Below are 19509 nucleotides of genomic sequence, written 5' to 3' on the forward strand. Positions count from 1 at the left end.
TTTGAATTTTTTGTGTGCATTTAATACTATAACTCAACCCCTAAATCCTAAAAGTAAAATCTTAATTGACATACCACAAGTTTAAAAAAAAATAAACAAAAAAATCAATATATATAGAGAAGGTTTGATATGTCGAGGACCTTACACCGCACACTTCATGCACATCTAAATTTGTTTTCGATTTAAAATTTAATATATATATATATATATATATATATATATATATATATATATATATATATATATATTTGGGCACTTGGAATTAATCAAGGCGTTTTGATTCGTTTTTTTATTTTTTTTAAATGTTTGGTCGAGATACCTTGAATCTTTTTTTTAAAAAAATAAAAAATAAAAAAAATCTTAAATACTAAATCTAAAATATTCTAAATACATATAATATACCCCATGAGCACATAAAATTATTTACCTAAACACTATATCTCCAAAGTGAAGCCTAAACCTTAGAGGAAAATGTTATTAGCTTAAAATATTATAATTCAACCTTTAAATTCTAAAATCTTAAACCCTAAATATATATAATATACCCAGTGAATATTTAAAATTTTTAATTTGGAACACTATAACTCAAGAGAGAAACTTGAATTCTAAAAGAAAAATCTTATTAACTCAAACTCATTATAACCTAACTCCTAAATTCTAAAATTTTAAATCTTTAATATATATAATATATTTCAAAATAATAAAATTACTAAAAAAAACTAGGTACCCGAGTTCAGTCCGGACAAATCCACATATGAATATTCATAGCATATTATATATATATATATATATACATTTGTTCAGCAATTAACCTCTATTTGATACCTAATTAATTAATTAATTATTTTTAAGCCCCACAAAACTCAAATGTTAAGCCATTCCTCGGATAGTTAGCTGGACTCCATCGTCAGATTGCTACACGCGTTCGGTTGTCCCCCGGAAAAGATGTCCACGTGACTAAGAGCCGCCCACTGTCGGTGAGTCTTCGATGGAGGGGAAGGGGCAAGAACTGAAGAACTTGCATTGGTAAGGGCAGAAATCTTGAAGTGACAATTCTTTTCAATTTTTGGCTTCTGGCGGAGGAGCATCACCCTTGCCCTTGTCCTTGCCCTTGCCTTCTCCCTCGCCCCTTCTTTCATGGTGGTGGTGAGCTTCTCTTTTCATTTCCCCCCCTACGTTTGTTGCTGTAATTGGGTCATTTCCACAGACGCTGACGAGCCAACTCCTGTCTAATTCTCTACGTTTGAGGTATTTTACTCTCCTAGAATTTTTGGCCTCGTGGTGAAGAGTAGTGATGGAATTGCTGCCGGTGGCCTTCGCTGATTAGATTTCAGTACTTCCACCGTCGGCAGACCATTGTAGTCTTCAGCCTTTACTTATTTGCAAAAAAGGAAAACAATTCATTGGTACCACTCAAGTTTTTGATTGAGGTTGTTCATCACCGAAGAAATTTGCATTCAACATTGTTGAATTCATAGCACGGTTACAGATTCAAATTGTCATCCTTGGCTTTTACTTCATATTTACAGTGTCATTCCACAATCATCTGTCTTTTGTTTGTGCGAGAATTATAAGCTTTGTTTTGTTCATGATGAGATATATTTGCTTACATTTCTCTTGCTGGTATCTCTTCAACAGTTTGAGTAGGGAAGGTCACTCAACGCAATTTCTTGTTGGTTTAGTTATCAAAGTATGAAGCTAACTGTTTTCCCTTCCAAAATAGGAACGTGTCAGTTGTTTATAGCTGCTGCGAAGGATGACCCTTTATTCATGGCAACTGTTCTAGAAGTCATCATTTGCTGCAAGCTGCTTCAATAAATTAGACAGTGTGGGAAGGATGACCCTTTATTCATGACAACTATTCTGGAAGTCATCATTTGCTGCAAGCCGCTTCAATAAATTACACAGTGGAACAGATGGGGGCTTTCTTTTCTGAAATTAACTCAAGATCAAACTGATGGTTGCTATCTGCTTATGGAAAGAGAGCTTAAGAAAGAATGTCACATTGTACACATGTCTTGGGGTAATGTTGCATCCTCATCAACTTATGATGATGATGACTCTGACAACTCAGATGGATTCCATTCTGATGATGAGCTTTCAACAAGGACACAAACACCCTTCACATCTAATTCTGTTAATTCTTCTGTAGCTGGAGCTGGTGGTAGTTATGCTCGTAGTCCTCATAGAAGCCTTCTAAATTCTGGTTTCTGGATTTTGTTTCAGCTTGTTCTCAACATGGGCCAAATCATTGCAGCTATAACTGTTCTCTCTTTATCGGGACATGAGCATCCACAATCTCCATTATTTGCATGGCTGATTGGATATGCTATTGGTTGCTCTGCTACTCTCCCTCATCTTTGTTGGCACTTTATTTATCATAACAATCATTCTTCACAACAGGAATCACAACTTCACCGGCAGAACTCATCTTCTATCAACATTCCTGAGTCTATTTCATACATGACCATGTCTTTTCCACAGGCTATAGAAGATCATGGGCAGAGTTTTGCTGCTGTCTTTCAGTTTAGACAAAACTTGGTTGTTGTTGGCACAAGGTAGCGTGCTATGTAGAAATAAAAGGATTGTTTTTCCTCATTTCATTATCGTCTATTTTCTGTTATGATCTCGCCATAGCTTAATAAATGCTTCTTAGTATGTTTGAAGCATAAATATCATTTGTATTCATGAGTGCATTGCCAAAATTTATGACTTGATATGAACTATAGAGTACCATCCATGGAAGAAAATTCATAGTTAAACCAGTCCTATGAGTGACTGGAATGCAAACCACCCGTTTTCAAGTGGTGACTCATGACTGAAAATGCTGAAGATAGGTTTATCTGGTGTTGTTTCCTTTTAATCCATTCAGAATATGATTAGTTTCTAGAAAGCCTGTGGTTTCAGAATTTTCAAATGCCTCACATTTAATGTTAGACCTTGGTCATTCTATGCTATCGAGCTGATGCAATCATACAATCATTAGACAAGCTTCGCACAAATTTCTTAAAAGGATAATGAGAAAAGTAGTAGGCACAGTTGAGTTTCAAGATCACTTGTTATTCTTATTTGGTTTTCTGGAAATTGAATTTTGATTAATGTGCTAGCCTTATGGGGCCAGTACAAGGAAAATTTCACAAGGCAGTCTGCATTGGGAAGTTAGGGAGATGATGATCCATGGGGTTTATAATTAAATTTTTGACAAATAGCAAGGCTTACTTAGTTTGGAGTAGGTTACATTATACTTACCTTAAAAGAAAATGCACAGTGGTAGGGCCTCTCATCTTCTATTTTTGAGGTTCGCTATCATCATCACATCTAGCCGTATCTTCCCAACTTATTCAGCATTTAGATTATGCTTTTAAGTCTTTGTACTGATTAGATTGGTCATTGAAATAGATGTGAGATTATTATGAATAGTTTTTGCATTTCATACTCAAGAATAAAGTTAAGACAAACCTTTTGAGGTTACTTCATTTTATTCAAAACAGAATATATATGAACCCAATTTGTTTCAACTTCATTCAGATATTATTTACAGATGAAACCATTGTGTTGAGTGCAAGGAAACTTCGGCAATACCTATTTGATAGAGACAAAGGTCTTGATTTCACTTTGTTGAATTATTATTATTATTATTTTTAAAACTTAGTTTGGGATAAGGATCCTTTTTCCTGTCCTCGTATAGTCTACATGGCTTCTTAAAAGTTATTTTGTATAGCGCATCTATGACAACCAGTCGCATAGAGCAATGCCTATTTCTTGTACTTTGCAAAGTGAAATATATTGAAACAAACACTTTTTGAAGTATGTTGGCATTCTATATTGAAAAGCTCTGAATGATGGAGGCAATGAATATACTATTTTCTCTCCATTTCGGTATGTTTTTATTGTTTTTGAGATTTGTAACCAACCATGAACCTTTACTGTCCTAGCTATCATAGAAATAAGTTCAATATTTATAACATTGGATCTTATACCAAGGAATGTACTTGTGGTTCTACACGAACCTTACCATTTGATAATATTATTGTTTTTTCATCGAATGGGATATTGAGAATTTCCAGTAATATTTAAGGATACCATATGCTTATAACCAATTAAACATTTTTTCCATGAATTCTTCTTTTGTCACAGGTTTAATACATTTATTGACCATTTCAAGATGGCTGTGGATTGCTTCTTTGCTGTATGGTTTGTTGTCGGTAATGTGTGGATTTTTAGTGAGAACTCCTCTGAATACAGTGCTCCCAATTTGTACAGGTAGATATATGTTTCTAATTCTTATTAGATATGCTTATGCAGGTTCATCTGAAGTATTTCTTTTGACTCTAGGTTATGTATAGTATTCCTTGCACTTAGCTGTATTGGCTATGCTATCCCATTTGTCCGGTTCACGACTCTCTGCTGTGTTTTTCCATGTATAATATCTGTTTTGGGCATTAGAGATGATTGGTATCCAACAAGGGGGGCAACATCTGATGTCATTAATTCACTTCCAACCTTCAAGTTCAAGTCAAAGAGAAGAACAGATACTCGCAATCCAGAACATCTATGTCAGGGTGGGATTTTGAGTCCTGCTGATGAGCGGATAACTTCTACAGATGATGTGAGTCATTCGTTTGCTCACAAATGTGATGTCTTTTATGCTACCCAACTACAGATTGTTTCTGGCATTTTAAGTTATTACTTGTGCATATTTCTCTAAATAATGTGGTTCCTAAGGGAAAGAAAGTTTGCTGCTAATATGGTGGCCTGGTGGGTGACTTGTCCTACACGTTTTTCCTTTTTATACCCCTGTCAAAGCTTGGGATTTTTTTTTTTAAACTTTTTTACTTATTTACTTAGGTGAACTAGGATTAGCTTGGGCCATTGTTTCCTTTTACATCTATGTGTCATGCCAAAAAAATTTCTCAAGTAATGAAAAATCTTTATATATATAACATATTAGATTTTCTAGTAAGACATTTTGTATTTGTTTATAGTACAAAAATGGAAGTGGAGTCAATGGTAAAGTTGTTGCCATGTGATCTTGAGATCATGGGTTTGAGTCGCGAAAACAACCTCTTGCAAAATTACAAGGTAAGTCAATGTGGTCCAACCCTTCCCCTAGCATTGGCGGGAGCTTCGTGCATGGGGCTGCCTTTTATAGTATAAAATTGAAACAAAATCAAATTGATTGATCTCTAGCTTAAGTACAATTAATCAGATAGCTAGATAGCTATATTGGGACATTAATGTGTATTACCTATGACTTAAGCACAATTAATCACTATAATGTAGTGTAAGCAATGAAATTGACTCTACTTTAACTTTAGTGGTGTTTTCATAAGAAATTAGGAGTTGGTTAGGCTTAATGTTAACTATCTGAATTAGAAAGTTGTGCCTCTTAATGGACCTAAGGAGAGAATTAGATTATTTATGTACAAGGTTGTGTTGTGCTTGATGTCATCAAATTTAATGACACGAGAGAGTACTTATTATTAGAATCACCAACTTTAAACAAATGCAAACACTCAAGGTTTAAAATTTCGTGTTGTGTAGCTCGAAACGGGCAAAATTCGCCGCCCAACACCGGCACCACATGTCTCCACGGGTTGTGGTCGCGAAGGCTACTGCGAGGATCATTGTGCCTCCATGGAGGATCTGCAACCTCACGGAGCCTCGCGCGACACCCTTGCGAGCACGCTAAGGTGGTAGCGGGGGCACTGTGATCCCCTTTGTTTATATAATTTTTAAAAATATTTTTATTTTTTTAATATTTAGATTAAATTTTGTATTTTTAGTTAATATATTTTATATTTAAAAATTACTGAAATCATATCAGCATGACACGATACATTACCAAAACCATATTATTTTGGTTACCGAAATTTAGATACGACTCGAAATTTGAAACCATGATTCACATACCCATAAATTGGGAAATCTCTTTACCGTTAAAATAACATATATGAAAATTGTAATATTGACTTTTAAAATCATTCTTTAGCCAAAGCATACACCCAATATATGGTAAGAGAAATACTTTGTCATTGGATAAAAAGAAATTTTAATGGGTTGAGTGATGATAGCAACTCAATGAGTCCACTGTCTTATGGAGTAGGAATTTTAATGTCATTGGCACAAGGTAATTAAACCCCACTACCTACTATTGTGGCCACTGTGTTATTTTAATCAAACCAATGCCACCAGAAACCTCCCATAATACCTTGCCACATTACTGATCATGGCAGTGTAACATCAACCCAGAGACAAGAGGCAAGCTAAATGATGTCAGGCCTAGGGCGTGTGGCAATACATGCCAGTGTGAAAACAAATCTCAAATCCTGTAAATAAGCCTTGGAGGGCAAAGATGGAAAAGCATTGCCTTGAATAGTGGCAGTCGAGAGAATGGGTGAAAGAGAGAAGCTCCATTGTGAATAATCCCAACTTTATAGCCTACATCAATTCCCACCTTAGTGGCCCACGTCAATTGCCTACCTCCCAGTCCATCTCGATAGACTCTCCATCTTAGCCCTTCATATTTGCTGTCGTTTTCTCTCATTTTAGCTTGGCAGCTTGATTGATTTCTTCTAGCTTGACCTTACAGAACACTTGCTTTGATTATGTAATTGGATGACTATAGAAGACTTGCTTTAACTATGCCATTAAATAGTCTATATTATTTAAGTATCTCAACTTTAATAGATAATTGCTAGGGAGGGGGCACGTAGGGTTGGAATCCCAATGGGGAGCATTTGAGTTTAAGGTCACATTGGTTCCCTTAGGGAACCCATTGAGTGACACCTTAGTTTAATGGGGAGTAAACCCAACCTCCATAATCCCACAAAGTTTAATAGGGGAGTGGATCCAACCTCCATAATCCCAAAGCTACAGATGAGGATTTTTGACTTTGGTCTGATGGCCTCAAAAGAGTTTATAACCATCAGCTATGATAAGTTGGGAGTTGATGAACTTCACTTTGCCTTGTGATTGACATGTTGGAAAGAGAATTTTAAACTGTAGAGATAGTGCTCTATAGAACTTGGTGAATTATGAATTGGAGGAGGAGCTAGAAGTTCCCAAGGGGTTGAAGTTCTCTCCGAAGGGGAGGGTTAGATGACCTTATGAAGTAACGCACTGGGGGAAAGCTAAACCAAAGCATTAGAGCAAGAGTTGAATGAACACCATTTGTTTGGAACATCCAAGAAGAGCCGGTACCAAATATTTTTGAGGTCCTGAACATGGACATATATGATGGAAGAATTGACCCTTTTGAACATGTGGATGCTTATAGGATCCCTATATAGAATGGCAAATATGTTTAGTTTTTTGACTATGTTATAGGGAGTGGTCTATAAGGGGTTCACATGCTTGCCTATGGGACAAATTGCCAACTTCAATGAATTGAATTGAAGTTTCAAAGCCTACTTCATTGGTAATTGGTGAATATTCCAAAGGGTTGACAACTTGATGTCACTGAAACAAGGCAGTGATGAATCACTAACAAGATTCATTTATGTAGCTCGATAAATAGATTTAAATTTTGAGGTGCTCATGATGACCTTAAAATTTTCCTTACATCATCCCTATTCCTACACTCACTATATGAGAGTTAATCATGTGACTGCTAAAATGTTAGAAAAGGTAGGATGATATACTACAACAGATGTTATAGTGAAGTCCAAGAATATAAAGGCGTGATCTCAGAAACTCAAGGAACCTCGAAACATTAGAAAGCCCCCTTGACATAGAAAGAACCTAAGGTGTCTAGCTAACCACCAATTATTAAAAATCTTTGAAGGAAATCAAAGACAAGAGATTAGTATGTTTATGGTTTCCTTAAGCACAGGAAAGAGGAGTTGTAGAGAAGTTAGTTTGACTTGCTTCTCCTTAAGCACGGCACCTGAATAATGGGAACTTACTTTCTCAAATGAATACTACAAATCAGTCAGGTGGAGGATCATTAAGATACACTTGTGGTTAGTTCCATACTTCTAACTACTTAGTGAAAAGAATACTTGTGGACACTAACAACTCAGCCAAAGTGCTTTGCTATGATATGCTTGTGAAGATGGCTTACACTAAAATAGATATTGATAGAGAGAGTGCAAGCCATACCAACTTCATTAGAAATGCTAACAAGCACTAGGGTTAATCACCCTGTGAGTAATCATAGGTGAGGAAGCTTACTTTCGAACCAATTAAGTGTAGCTCCTAATAGTTTATTTACCTTTAGCTTACAATGTGATTTTGGGCAGGTTGTCCCTTCGAAACAATGATCTCTATATATCTGTATATATCACATTTTGATGAAGTTTTCGACTCCCCGAGGGTCAGATCTTGTAGAAGGGAGTGAATAGATGAAAACCTGAAATAGAAAAAGTAATTTGAGTGCAAAGTTTAAATATACGAGTTAAATTATGTATTAGAATAATAAATATAATAGAGTAATACTAACAAAAGCGTTGAAGGGGAGCCTTGGTGCAATGGTAAAGTTGTTGCTGTGTGACTTGAAGGTCATGTATTCGAGTCTCGAAAACAAACTCTTGTAGGCTGCATACAATAGATTCTTCCTCAGGATCCCGCATTAGCGAGAGTTTCATGCACCGGACCACTCTTTTTAATGCTAACAAAATGGTTAAATGTGGTTTGGAACCCATAGGTCCCCGTCCATGGCTTATTGATTCATAAGGTGAGTCACGTTTCAAAAATCCCATTATCTTTGATTTTTACTAGAGACAATGAAACCTTGCATACTTTTTTTTTTATAATAAAGAAAAAACAAAAAAAGCTTATATGACAAAAACCAGAGCTTAAAGGGAAGACTTTAAGCCCAAAGAAGAAGAGAGGTTAAATAAATAATAAAGAAAAAAGTTAACTCAACTTTTCCAGTCGACTGAATTCATTTTAGTTACTCAACTCTAAACACACCTTTACATTTGCGAACAAAATGTCTAGTCATCTATGCAGTTGACTAAATTTAACATTTAATAATTATCAATAATGATCTAAAAACACCTCTATTAGTTTATTTCATGCCTAGATAAAACTCTAACCAAAAGCCAAAATTAGAATTCACTCGTAATTTCTCACATCACATATGTTGAGAGACCTTATCTTTAAATCTTCTTGCATCTACTAGGAATCTCGCCTTAGGGACTTAATCCACTTTCTAAGAGGCCTCGCCTGGGTCTTCTTTTGCCAAGAGGCCTCAAATTTGAGACTTCCTCATTTGCTAAGAGGCTTTTGCACTTTGGCCTCCAACTTCTGGGTTTTTCTCATCGACACTTACCTTGTTTGAGCAACTTACCATCTCTTATTGGTTTTCTCCATAGTCAAATATCTAGTCAACCTTAACTTATATCTTATCTAGACTCTTGTCTGCCAACTCTAGTTGAACTTCTTCATCTATCTCGGGCTAACCTTTATCTATTTAGACTTTATATGTCAAGTTTTCTGCACTTGCAAAATACAAAGTTAACCTAAATTAATCTCTTTGCTAAACACATCAAAATCAAAACCGCTTAGTCATACTCAACTAGTTGAGGCATGATTGCAAGAACTATATCCTTTTTAACATTTGGCGATCTATTTAAATTAATATAACAACAACTAAGCCTTATCCCACTAGGTGGGGTCGGCTATATGGATTTGCATACGCCAATGTGAAAGGTTTTAGCTTAAACTTTACATTCTCTCAATCTTTGACATATATAAAAAAAAGTTTAAACTTGCTGTATCACAAAATGTAAGATATTGATGAGAGCCTCTTGAAGGATCGTAATGATGCGCTAGAGGGTGGTGAATAACGGTCGTTACTTTTCTCGCTTGTTCGTTCTTGTTTGTCAGAGTTACTCTATGCAGTGGAATACTAAAATAAAAACAACAATAAGAAAGAACAAAAATGACATGGAGGATTTACTTGGTTTCCACCCCTAAGGTGTTACTCCAAGGCCTATGTACTCAGCGTGAATCTACTATTTGTTCTCCTTTTCAGAAACCTTCCAAAGGCTGAGAAACCTCTTAAAAGTTCAACCAATTACAAGCACGAGTAAGATAAAATAATGCACATATACAATATAATACAAACAAAGAGTTTTGATGGGGTTCGGAAGTCCTAAGTGTCGGGACACTTCTCCTAGCACTTCCTCAATCGCACAAACAAAATGTTGAAGGCCTTTTTCAAGCACAATGCATTAGGATTGAATGAGAATTGGGTTTTGAATCTTGATCCTTCGTCTCCCTTTTATAGTCGAATCTCCCTTTTTCGGTTGACCTAAAAATCTTTTTCGGTTGACCAAACCTTGGTTAAACCTCATCTGAAGATCAAGCCTTGCGACTTCTATGTTATCAGGTTTTTCGGTTGGATTGTTTATCGGTCTATTGGAACTTTCGGTCATCAAACAAGCCCTGAATCTAAGTCTGATCATCCAGACCTATCTGATCGACCAGACCGTTCTTCTGGTAGACCAAACTCTCTAGTCTTGCTTCTAGCTCTAGCTTCGTGCAAGACAAGTATACAAACACATACAAACAACCGAGCCTTAGTCTACCTGACCTACTAGCTTACTTACCTCTTGCTTAGACTTTACTCTTCTATTAGTTGTCACTATTTAGAGTTCACTTTCCTAGGGTTTGCCCTTTGCTAAGCATTTGGTCACCCTTGACTTGCCTGGACTTTTCCCTTGCCAAGCATCCGTCACGCTTAACTTGCACTTCCCCATGCCAGACATTCGGTCAATCTTAACCTGCCTGATCTTTTCTCTTGTTAAGTATCCGATCACCTTTGACCTGCTTCGACTTTCCTTTTGCTAGTCATTCGGTCAGCCTTGACTTGGCCGAACTTCTCATTTGCCTAGGTCTTTATTCTTGTCACGACTTCTCACCAAACTACTAAGCATCCGATCAACTTTGACCTGTTTGTACTTCTCACCAACTTCCAAATATCCAATCAACCTTGGCCTGCTTGTATTTTTCACCATCTTACTTCTAAACATGTGATCAACCTTAACTTGTTTGGATCCACCCTTAGTGAATCTTGACCCGACATAGATATATTATCAAATATCGAAACCCAATACATCTAACTTATTAGAAATCAATTGTTAATTTACCTTGAGGGGATGCAAGTTATCCCTCCCCTAATTTTGTGCTTCTTTCCATACAAATAATTTTTTTATACCAACAATATTCTAGAAATGAAAAATATTCAGATTTGGCAGGTCTGAAATATGGTTCAGCTTGTAGGAAAATCAGCTTAAAAAGCCCTTTTTATGAACTTTCAACTAAATTCAATGCATAGTGCCACTCAACTCAATTTTATCTCTGTTTCTTAGAAAAATGATACTAAAGTGTTTAAAATCCAATAGTGTCTTCCATTTATTTTAGTATCCAGTATTTAAAAATATGCTGCAATGTACCCACTTGAAGGATCCTTTAGATTTTCTATAAAAGTGGAATTTTCTAACATTTTAAAGAATATTTAAAAACTAGTTTCACAACAATGCAATTTAAAAAATGATTAACAACAACAACAATCAAGTCTTATCCCACTAGGTGGAGTCGATTAAAAAATAATTAATGATTAACCACAACAAAATTTGGAAAATGTGTCAACTAAGAGTAGTTACCATCCAACATTAAAACATAGGTAAATATTATGTATGGATCCATTAAATGATCAAGCTAATGCTAGGTTATTTCCTAGGAGGAATGCATTGCCAAGAGTCGCTATATCTCAATCAAAACCTGGATATTGGATATGAACAAACATTATATGAATACTCATTATCTTAGATTTAAACATAGAACATAAGAATACTTACGGGTAAAACAATGCAGGTAGTAAATACGATAATTAGGAGAAGAATTAATATTATGTTTACAAGAGACAAAATGGGTAGAGGTGAAGGCAAAGATGATAGAAAAGTTAGGATTTAAGTTATGGTACATAGGAAAGAGTTCAATGAGAAATTGAATAGGTATTGTTGTAGATAGTTCATTAAAGGATTAAACGACAAAGTAGTAGGAGTAATTTATAACTTTCAAGATAGTGGCGGTGAAAGAAATTGTTAATGTAGTTAACATATTGCACCTCAAGTAAAATTAGATAAAAATACCAAACATAGGTTTTGGGAAGATCTAGACGAGATAATATAAAAATTTTGACAAACGAGATGATTTTAATATGAGGAGTTCTAAATGAACATATATGAGTAAGGAGTGAGGAATATAATAGAGTGTATGGGGCTATGGTTTTGGAATAAGAAATTAAGAAGGAAAAACTATATTGAATTTCACAGCATATTAACTTATAATAACTAATACATTTTTCAAGAAGAACACTTAATTATGTTTAAAAGTAAGAATAATAAGTCGCAAATTAACTTTCTTATGGCTAGAAAGAAGTATAAATTTTTTTTTAAAGATTGTAAGGTCATCCCTAGAGAAAATTTAACCATCTAACATAGGTTAGTGAGCTTAGATATGCACTTGAAGTATAGTATTACTAAAAGAAAAATATGTATAGCTCCTATGATCAAGTGGTGAAATTAATGAATGGAAAGCGAAGTATCTTTAAGAGGGTAGGAGAACCACTGTTAGGAGAAATACATGACGACTTGAGTACGACATGGGATAAGATGACGTTATATTTGAAAACAGTAGTTGAGAGTATACTTGATAAGTCAAGAGGACAGACACCTTCAAATAAAAAATTTTAGTAGTGGAATGAGAAAGTACAAGTGAAAATAAAAGGAAAAAAAACCTATAGGTTACTATACACTTGTAAAAACGATTTTTTTAAAAAAGTATGTAGTAGCTAAGAAAGAGGTTAAGAAAATAGTGAGTGAAGCTAAAAATAAAACTTCTAAATACTTGTATTGATATAAAGAAGAGGAAAGAGATATTTATAGGATATTTAAAATGAGAGGGGAAAACAAGGGATCTTACCCAAATAAGCTACGTTAGAGATGAATTCAATACTTTTTTATGAAGGTTTATGTGACCAACGTAGTTTAGGGAATTTAAGTATAGATTAGAAGAGTATAGAAATTTAAATTTTTATTGGAAAATATAAATATATTAAATGGGATGAAAAATAGAAAAGCGGTTGGACTGAATGATATTCCAATAGAGGTATAAACGTGCTTAGAAAGTAGGGTATTGAATGGCATATGAAGTTATTCAACCTAATATTGAAAACGAAAAAAAAGTCTAAATAAGGTAAGTACTTTAGACCTCCGTATAAAAATAAAGAAGATGTACAAAATTGTGCAAATTATATGGGTATTAAGTTAATGAGTCATACCATGAAACTTTGAGAAAGGGTGATTAAAAAAAGATTAAAGAAGGAGGCCAAAGTGATCGAAAATCAATTTACATTCATACCTTGAAGGTCGACGATAGAAGATATAAATTTTTTTAGATAATTGATTAAAAAGTATTAGTAAAAGAAACAAGACTTATATATGATATTTATTGGTTTAGAAAAAGTTTATGATAAAGTCCTGAGAGAAATTACGTGGATTAAAGATATGTTTGATAATGTAACGACAAGAATGAAAACTCCAAGCAGATTAATCGAAGATTTTCTATAAAAATAAGGTTAGATTAAGGATTTACTATAGTGAATGTTGTTTGTAGAAGACCTTATTTTGATTAATGGGATATGTGAAAGAGTAAATGTTAAACTCGACTTTTGTGAGAGATATTAGAACTTAAAGGTTTTAGGTTTTGTAGAGAAAAATATAATGTATAGAATTTAGGTTTAGTGGTAGTAGACATAGTAAAATAATTATTAAGACAAGAGATGACGAGCTAACTCGTCACTGAAAATTTAAATATGTAGGAACTTTTTTTCAAAAAAAAAGGAGGGGTTGATAGAGATGTTTTACATGACACAAATAGGATGGTTGAAATGGAGGAGAATGCTATATGTTCTTTGTGATCATAAGGTATCTCTAAAGTTTAAAGTTTTACATAATAACGGTTAGACCTGCTATTATATATGGAGATGAATATTAGACTATGAGACAAGGACATAAGCAGATGAGAGTCACAAAGATGAAGATGAAGATATTAAGTTGGATGTGTGGATATATGAAGATGAATAAGATAAGAATAAAGAACATTAGAGAGAAAGTCAGGTTGCACCTATTGAGAGAAAACTTCAAGAAATGTGTTTAAGATAAGAAATGCGTTTAAGATAGTATGTGTATAGGGGTGTCAATTCGGGTGGGTCGGGTCGGGTTGGGTCGGGTTGAGTTTTTTTTTTTTTTTTTTTAACCCAACCCGAACCCGACCCGACCCCGAGGTCCGCCCAAAACACCTCAACCCGAAAATCCGATTCAAAACGACTTTTTTGGGCTATTTTCCCTATAATTCTTCACTTTTATCTCAATATTCCATCATTATCATACAAACATGATATTAATATACATAAAAACATCTAAATTTTTAAAATAAAATTTGATTTAACTCTAAAAAAACCCACAAAACCCTATATTTAAGCCAACCCGGGTCAACCCGAACCCGACCCGAAATTTTTACTCTCCAACCCTCCAACCCGAACCCGACCCGAACCCGATTTTTTTCGGGTCGACTCGGGTTGGGTCGTCGGGTCGGGTTCATTTTTGACACCCCTATATGTGTATGTACTTAAGCGACCAATAACTGTTCCAATTAAACGATGTGAGGTCATAGCAAATACACATTAATCGAGGAAAAGAGACATCAAAGAAGACTTGTTTAGTAATGATAAAATATGATAAAATTTATTTAAATATAGATGAGAATATAGTAAGAGATTGAGCCTAATAATATAAAAGGATTCATATAATCTATTTCATTTATTGGAATAAAAGCTTAGTTATTGTGATCAACTAAGAATGGACTAACTATTAATCAACAGTTTAAATTCCGTGCTCGGTCGGTATGAGCGGAATTTATTGTTTTGCTTGCCGACTAGCATCGTGAGGATGCAACGGCCTTGCAAGGTCGCAAAGGGTGTCGCGACCCTTGCGACGACCTTCGTGATTTTTTTTTTTAATTTTATTTTTTATTTTAGAGGTTGAAATTTTTATTTTTGAATAGGCATTTCTTTTTCCCTATTAATTTTCCATTTTTTTTCTTTTATCCCTTATTTTTTTCGAATTATTCTTTTCCCTTCTTTATCCATCATGAGATATATAGAGAGAAAAATCCCATTATCTCTACTATAACTAGGAGTTAATTGATATTATTAATTTAAGTCATGCCTTATTGATTCATAAGGTGAGTCATGTTTCAAAAATCCCATTATCTTTGCTTTTTTACTAGGGACAAACAAACCTTGCATAAATTTTCTTTTATAATAAAGATAAAAACAAAGAAAAGCTTATATGAAAAAAACTAGAGCTTAAAGGGAAGATCTTAAGCCCAAAGAAGAAGAGAGTATAAATAAATAATAAAGACAAAAGTTAACTCAACTTTTCCGGTCGGCTGAATTCATTTTTAGTTACTCAATTCTAAACACACCTTTCCATTTGCGAGCAAAATGTCTTAAGTCATCTATGCAGTTGATTGAATTTAACATTTAATAATTATCAATAACGATCTAAAAACACCTCTTTATTAATTAATTTCATGCCTAGATAAAACTCTTAACCAAAATCCAAAATAGAATTCACTCATAATTTCTGACATCTCATATGTTGAGAGACCTTATCTTTAAATCTTCTTCCATCTACTAGGAGTCTTGCCTTAGGGACTTAATCCACTTGCTAAGAGGCTTTGCTTGGGGTCTTCTTTTGCCAAGAGGCCCCAAATTTGGGACTTCCTCATTTGCTTAAGAGGCTTTTCAAGTTTGGCCTCCAGCTTCTGGGTTTTTCTCATCAACGCTTACCTTGTTCAAGCAACCTATCACTCTTATTGGTTTTAACTTTCATCTTTCTAGACTCCTTGTCTGCCAACTCTAGTTGAACTTCTTCGTCTATCTCTGGCCAACCTTTATCTATTTAGACTTTATATGTCAAGTTTTCTGCACTTGCAAAATACAAAGTTAACCTAAATCAATCCCTTTGCTAAACACATCAAAATCAGAACCACTTAGTCATACTCGACTAGCTGAGGCATGTTTGCAAGAACTATATCCTTTTTTAACATTTGGCGATCCATTTAAATTAATATAATAACCAAGCCTTATCCCACTAGGTGGGGTGGGCTATATGGATTCTTCTACACCAATGTGAAAGATTTTAACTTAAACTTTACATTCTCTCCTTATTTGACATATATAAAAAATGATTAAAGATATAAAAAGAATTTTAAACATGCTATATCACAAAATGTAAGATATTGATGAAAGCCTCTTGAAGGATCGGAAAGATGCGCTAGAGGGTGGTGAATTACACTCGTTACTTTTCTGCTTGTTTGTTTTTGTTCTGACATTACCGAGCATCAAGTTGCTACAAAATTTAGTGTAATTTCCTCATCTATAATTAGTATTGCAAAGTAGACCCACCCTCTGCTTGACTGGGATCAAGAAATGAACCGTCCTGTTACCCAATGGGCCCGAGGCATAATGAATACTGATATGAAAAATTAGAGATGTAATTCTTCAGTTTTGGCTACAATTTTTCAATTTTGAAGTTGTTTTCAAGATTAGACAGTGTGTTTATTTGAGATAAGATTGAAATTCAAATTGTAAGTGAGTTGGGTCGTATTTGTTTCAGTTGGGTTTAATGTTAATCATGATTCAATGGTCAGTTAATCTGGTTGTTTGACATGATCTGGCTTTTGGCTACAATCCTGTTTCGGTGGGTTCTATATCAAACTCTGAGCCTTAGATTTTATGCCGAAACCAGAAGTTGTGATTGAAAGTGCTTTGGAAAACTCCATTAATGTTTGTTGATTTGAAGAGTTGTGTATAGCATTACTTAAAGCGGGCGCATGAGTTTTCATTTAATTTTTGATCACTTGCTGCTTGTCATGGATCTAGCTGCAGTAAACACATTCTTGTGTGATATGACAGCCAATTTGTGAACCACACGTGGGATTTGATCAAATCCCACTTCTGGCCAAATAATAGTAATCTGTCTACAATAAGAATAATTATTTAATGTTTCGTTACTTTAATTTCTTGCATTATTCATTTACTTGGGTCATATTACTTTAAAATCTTAAAAACCATGCTTACAGTCTTGTCACTAGTGTTATTTAGTTGGTGATGAATTACTTCAGCAGGATTGTTGCATTTGCTTGGCGAAGTACACGAGCAATGACGAGCTTCGGGAACTCCCTTGTTCTCACTTCTTTCACAAGGAATGTGTAGATAAATGGCTGAAGATCAATGCCCTCTGTCCTCTTTGCAAATCAGAGGTTGGTGACACTTCGAGCTCACTTTTAGCTTGCATACGTCGTCTCTGCAGCTTCAGGAGACTTGCAAGTGGTGTAAGCTCTGCAAGAGTAGCAGTGTAGGCAAGAAATCCCTTCTAATGCAGCAGCTTCAAGCTATTGGTTTTAGTGGAACTATTCTTTGGATTGATACATATTTCTTACTTCGATGTACATATGATCCTACGAGCTGGCTGCTATTTTTTAACTTCTCTTGCTGTCTTGTTGTTTCAATGTTATTGATTAAGTGATGCCTTTTGAGTCAATTATGATTCTTTATTCTCTAGGTGACCTTACTACCTCTGTACCTCATGGACTATCCTAGAATCATAAGACACTAACCAAAGACTACCCAAATCCTCTTGGTCTCCATACAACCATTCAAGATGATTTCTAACAACTCTATCTAAACACTTGATATCATTTTAATACAATCAATCAAACCATCCCCAAAATACAACGTTGTAAGGGCAACATATTGCTTACATTTCCTTCGGTCTTCATTCAAGCATGATGACCATCTTTGAGTTCTAAGCCACTTCAGTTCCACACTCAATCCATGATGTTTGTCATCCAAGCTTCATCTCGATTAAGACCATCTACCCTTGCACTTGAGTTTAATCTCCTAGATCTAATCTACTTGGTTTCAAGTCCAATATTCTTGGATGATTTTTTGATAAGTATGGAATTACTTATGAATTCCGGAAGTTGACTGTTGAAATTTTTAGAAATCAATTTACGGTTGAATTGGAACTTTGGGAAAGGAAATAAAGCCATCAGGTTTATTGTTTTATCCTCACCTCATGGTATATAGCTATTCCTGGCCGTTTGGAATACTTGGGTAAGGGAAGAATGCTTTAAGGGAAGATCCGCCTTAAAGGCATGTGCAATGACTCAAGAAGAAGAGAGATTGAAGCAAAAGGGGAGGAACCGGTCTTGATGAAGTAATAAGCTCGAGCTTGAGTAGTACACAAATACTAAAGGGGGAGTTTGGAAGGTTAGGGAACCTTCACCTAGATTTTGGTACATAAATTGGTTATTGGAGAGCCTTTTTATGTATGTTAAAGGAGGAGAAGTGAAGTGTTTAAGTGAGGAAAATATTCACTTAGACTATGGCGTAGGTGATGAAGTCTGGGTTGATGGATGACCATAATTTAAATATATATTAAATATAAAAAATGAGGAGATTGTTGGTGTAATCTACTTTTAATCAAGGTTGATCAAGTTTGAGTTGGGTTTTGGTGTTGATCAATATATTTAATGGTTGAGTAAGATATCAAGTGGGTTATGATTGACCAGACACTTGATATCTGAAAGTCTAACAAAGGATTGACAAAGATGAAATCTAAGTGGATTATGATTGAAAACACTTAGCAATTATGAAAGTCCTAATAGGCTAAGGTGGATCGAATGTTACGCATGTGAAGTGAAGTCCTAATAAGTCAAGGATCAGATGTTGGGCATATGGTTGAAGCCTTAACAAGTCATAGAGGACCAAATGTTAGACATGTGAATGAAAGTTCTAATAGATTAATGTTAATTGGATGCTAGGCAAGTGTAGAAGTCCTAACGACAAGGCTAGGTAAGTAAGTTGAAGTCGATCATATATTAGACATGGTAAGGATTCAGTCTTGGTAAGGCTAAAATCAAAATATAGTCGACTGATAAACATGAAACCACTAATTGGAGTTTAAATAGGTTTGTGGCATGATCAATCGACTGATAGGAGTTGTTTAGTTGATTGAATGTGTAGTCGACTATTACAATTAAATATGACCAATGTGAAACATTATAGAATATTTCTAAGTCAACTAATATAGTCAATTGATGATATGTAGTCGACTGTTAAAGTGCATAACAGTTGATTGGTGACCTGGATGTAGAGCTAAAAAGAGTTATTGAATGGATAAAACTCGAATAATGTTCGAATGTGGCAAAGCAGTCAACTGATGGTGAGAGTCGACTAGGAAAGTTCCAATAGTCAATTGATAGGTGGATTTTAGTCACAAACAACAATCCTTTAAAAGAAGATTTCATGGAAATTTCGAGGAATAAATTTTTTAGAGTTCGTGGGCGAGTACTGCTGCATTCCGGAAGAAGCAATACCAAGCAACACAAAAAGCAAGCAAACAAAGTTTACATTATGTAAAG

General features: G+C 34.8%; 1 protein-coding gene across 3 annotated transcripts; it reads left to right on the top strand.

Moving 5' to 3' along the window:
* The first annotated feature begins 910 nt into the window (after positions 1-910).
* LOC122042383 (E3 ubiquitin-protein ligase At1g63170-like) lies at positions 911-17624 on the top strand. 3 transcript variants are annotated; one of them, XM_042602480.1, is made up of 5 exons: positions 911-1248; positions 1724-2558; positions 4138-4263; positions 4336-4609; positions 17206-17624. In XM_042602480.1, exons 2-5 carry the CDS (start codon positions 1975-1977, stop codon positions 17440-17442), a joined length of 1221 nt encoding a protein of 406 aa, XP_042458414.1. In that variant the 5' UTR covers positions 911-1248; positions 1724-1974; the 3' UTR covers positions 17443-17624. The 3 variants fall into 3 exon arrangements, with proteins under 3 accessions (XP_042458414.1, XP_042458416.1, XP_042458415.1); XM_042602482.1 differs by having other exon boundaries at positions 17209-17624; XM_042602481.1 differs by having other exon boundaries at positions 911-1146.
* Positions 17625-19509: the final 1885 nt, after the last annotated feature.

This window comes from Zingiber officinale, chromosome 2A (genome assembly GCF_018446385.1).
Source record: "Zingiber officinale cultivar Zhangliang chromosome 2A, Zo_v1.1, whole genome shotgun sequence".
Classification (NCBI taxonomy): domain Eukaryota; kingdom Viridiplantae; phylum Streptophyta; class Magnoliopsida; order Zingiberales; family Zingiberaceae; genus Zingiber; species Zingiber officinale.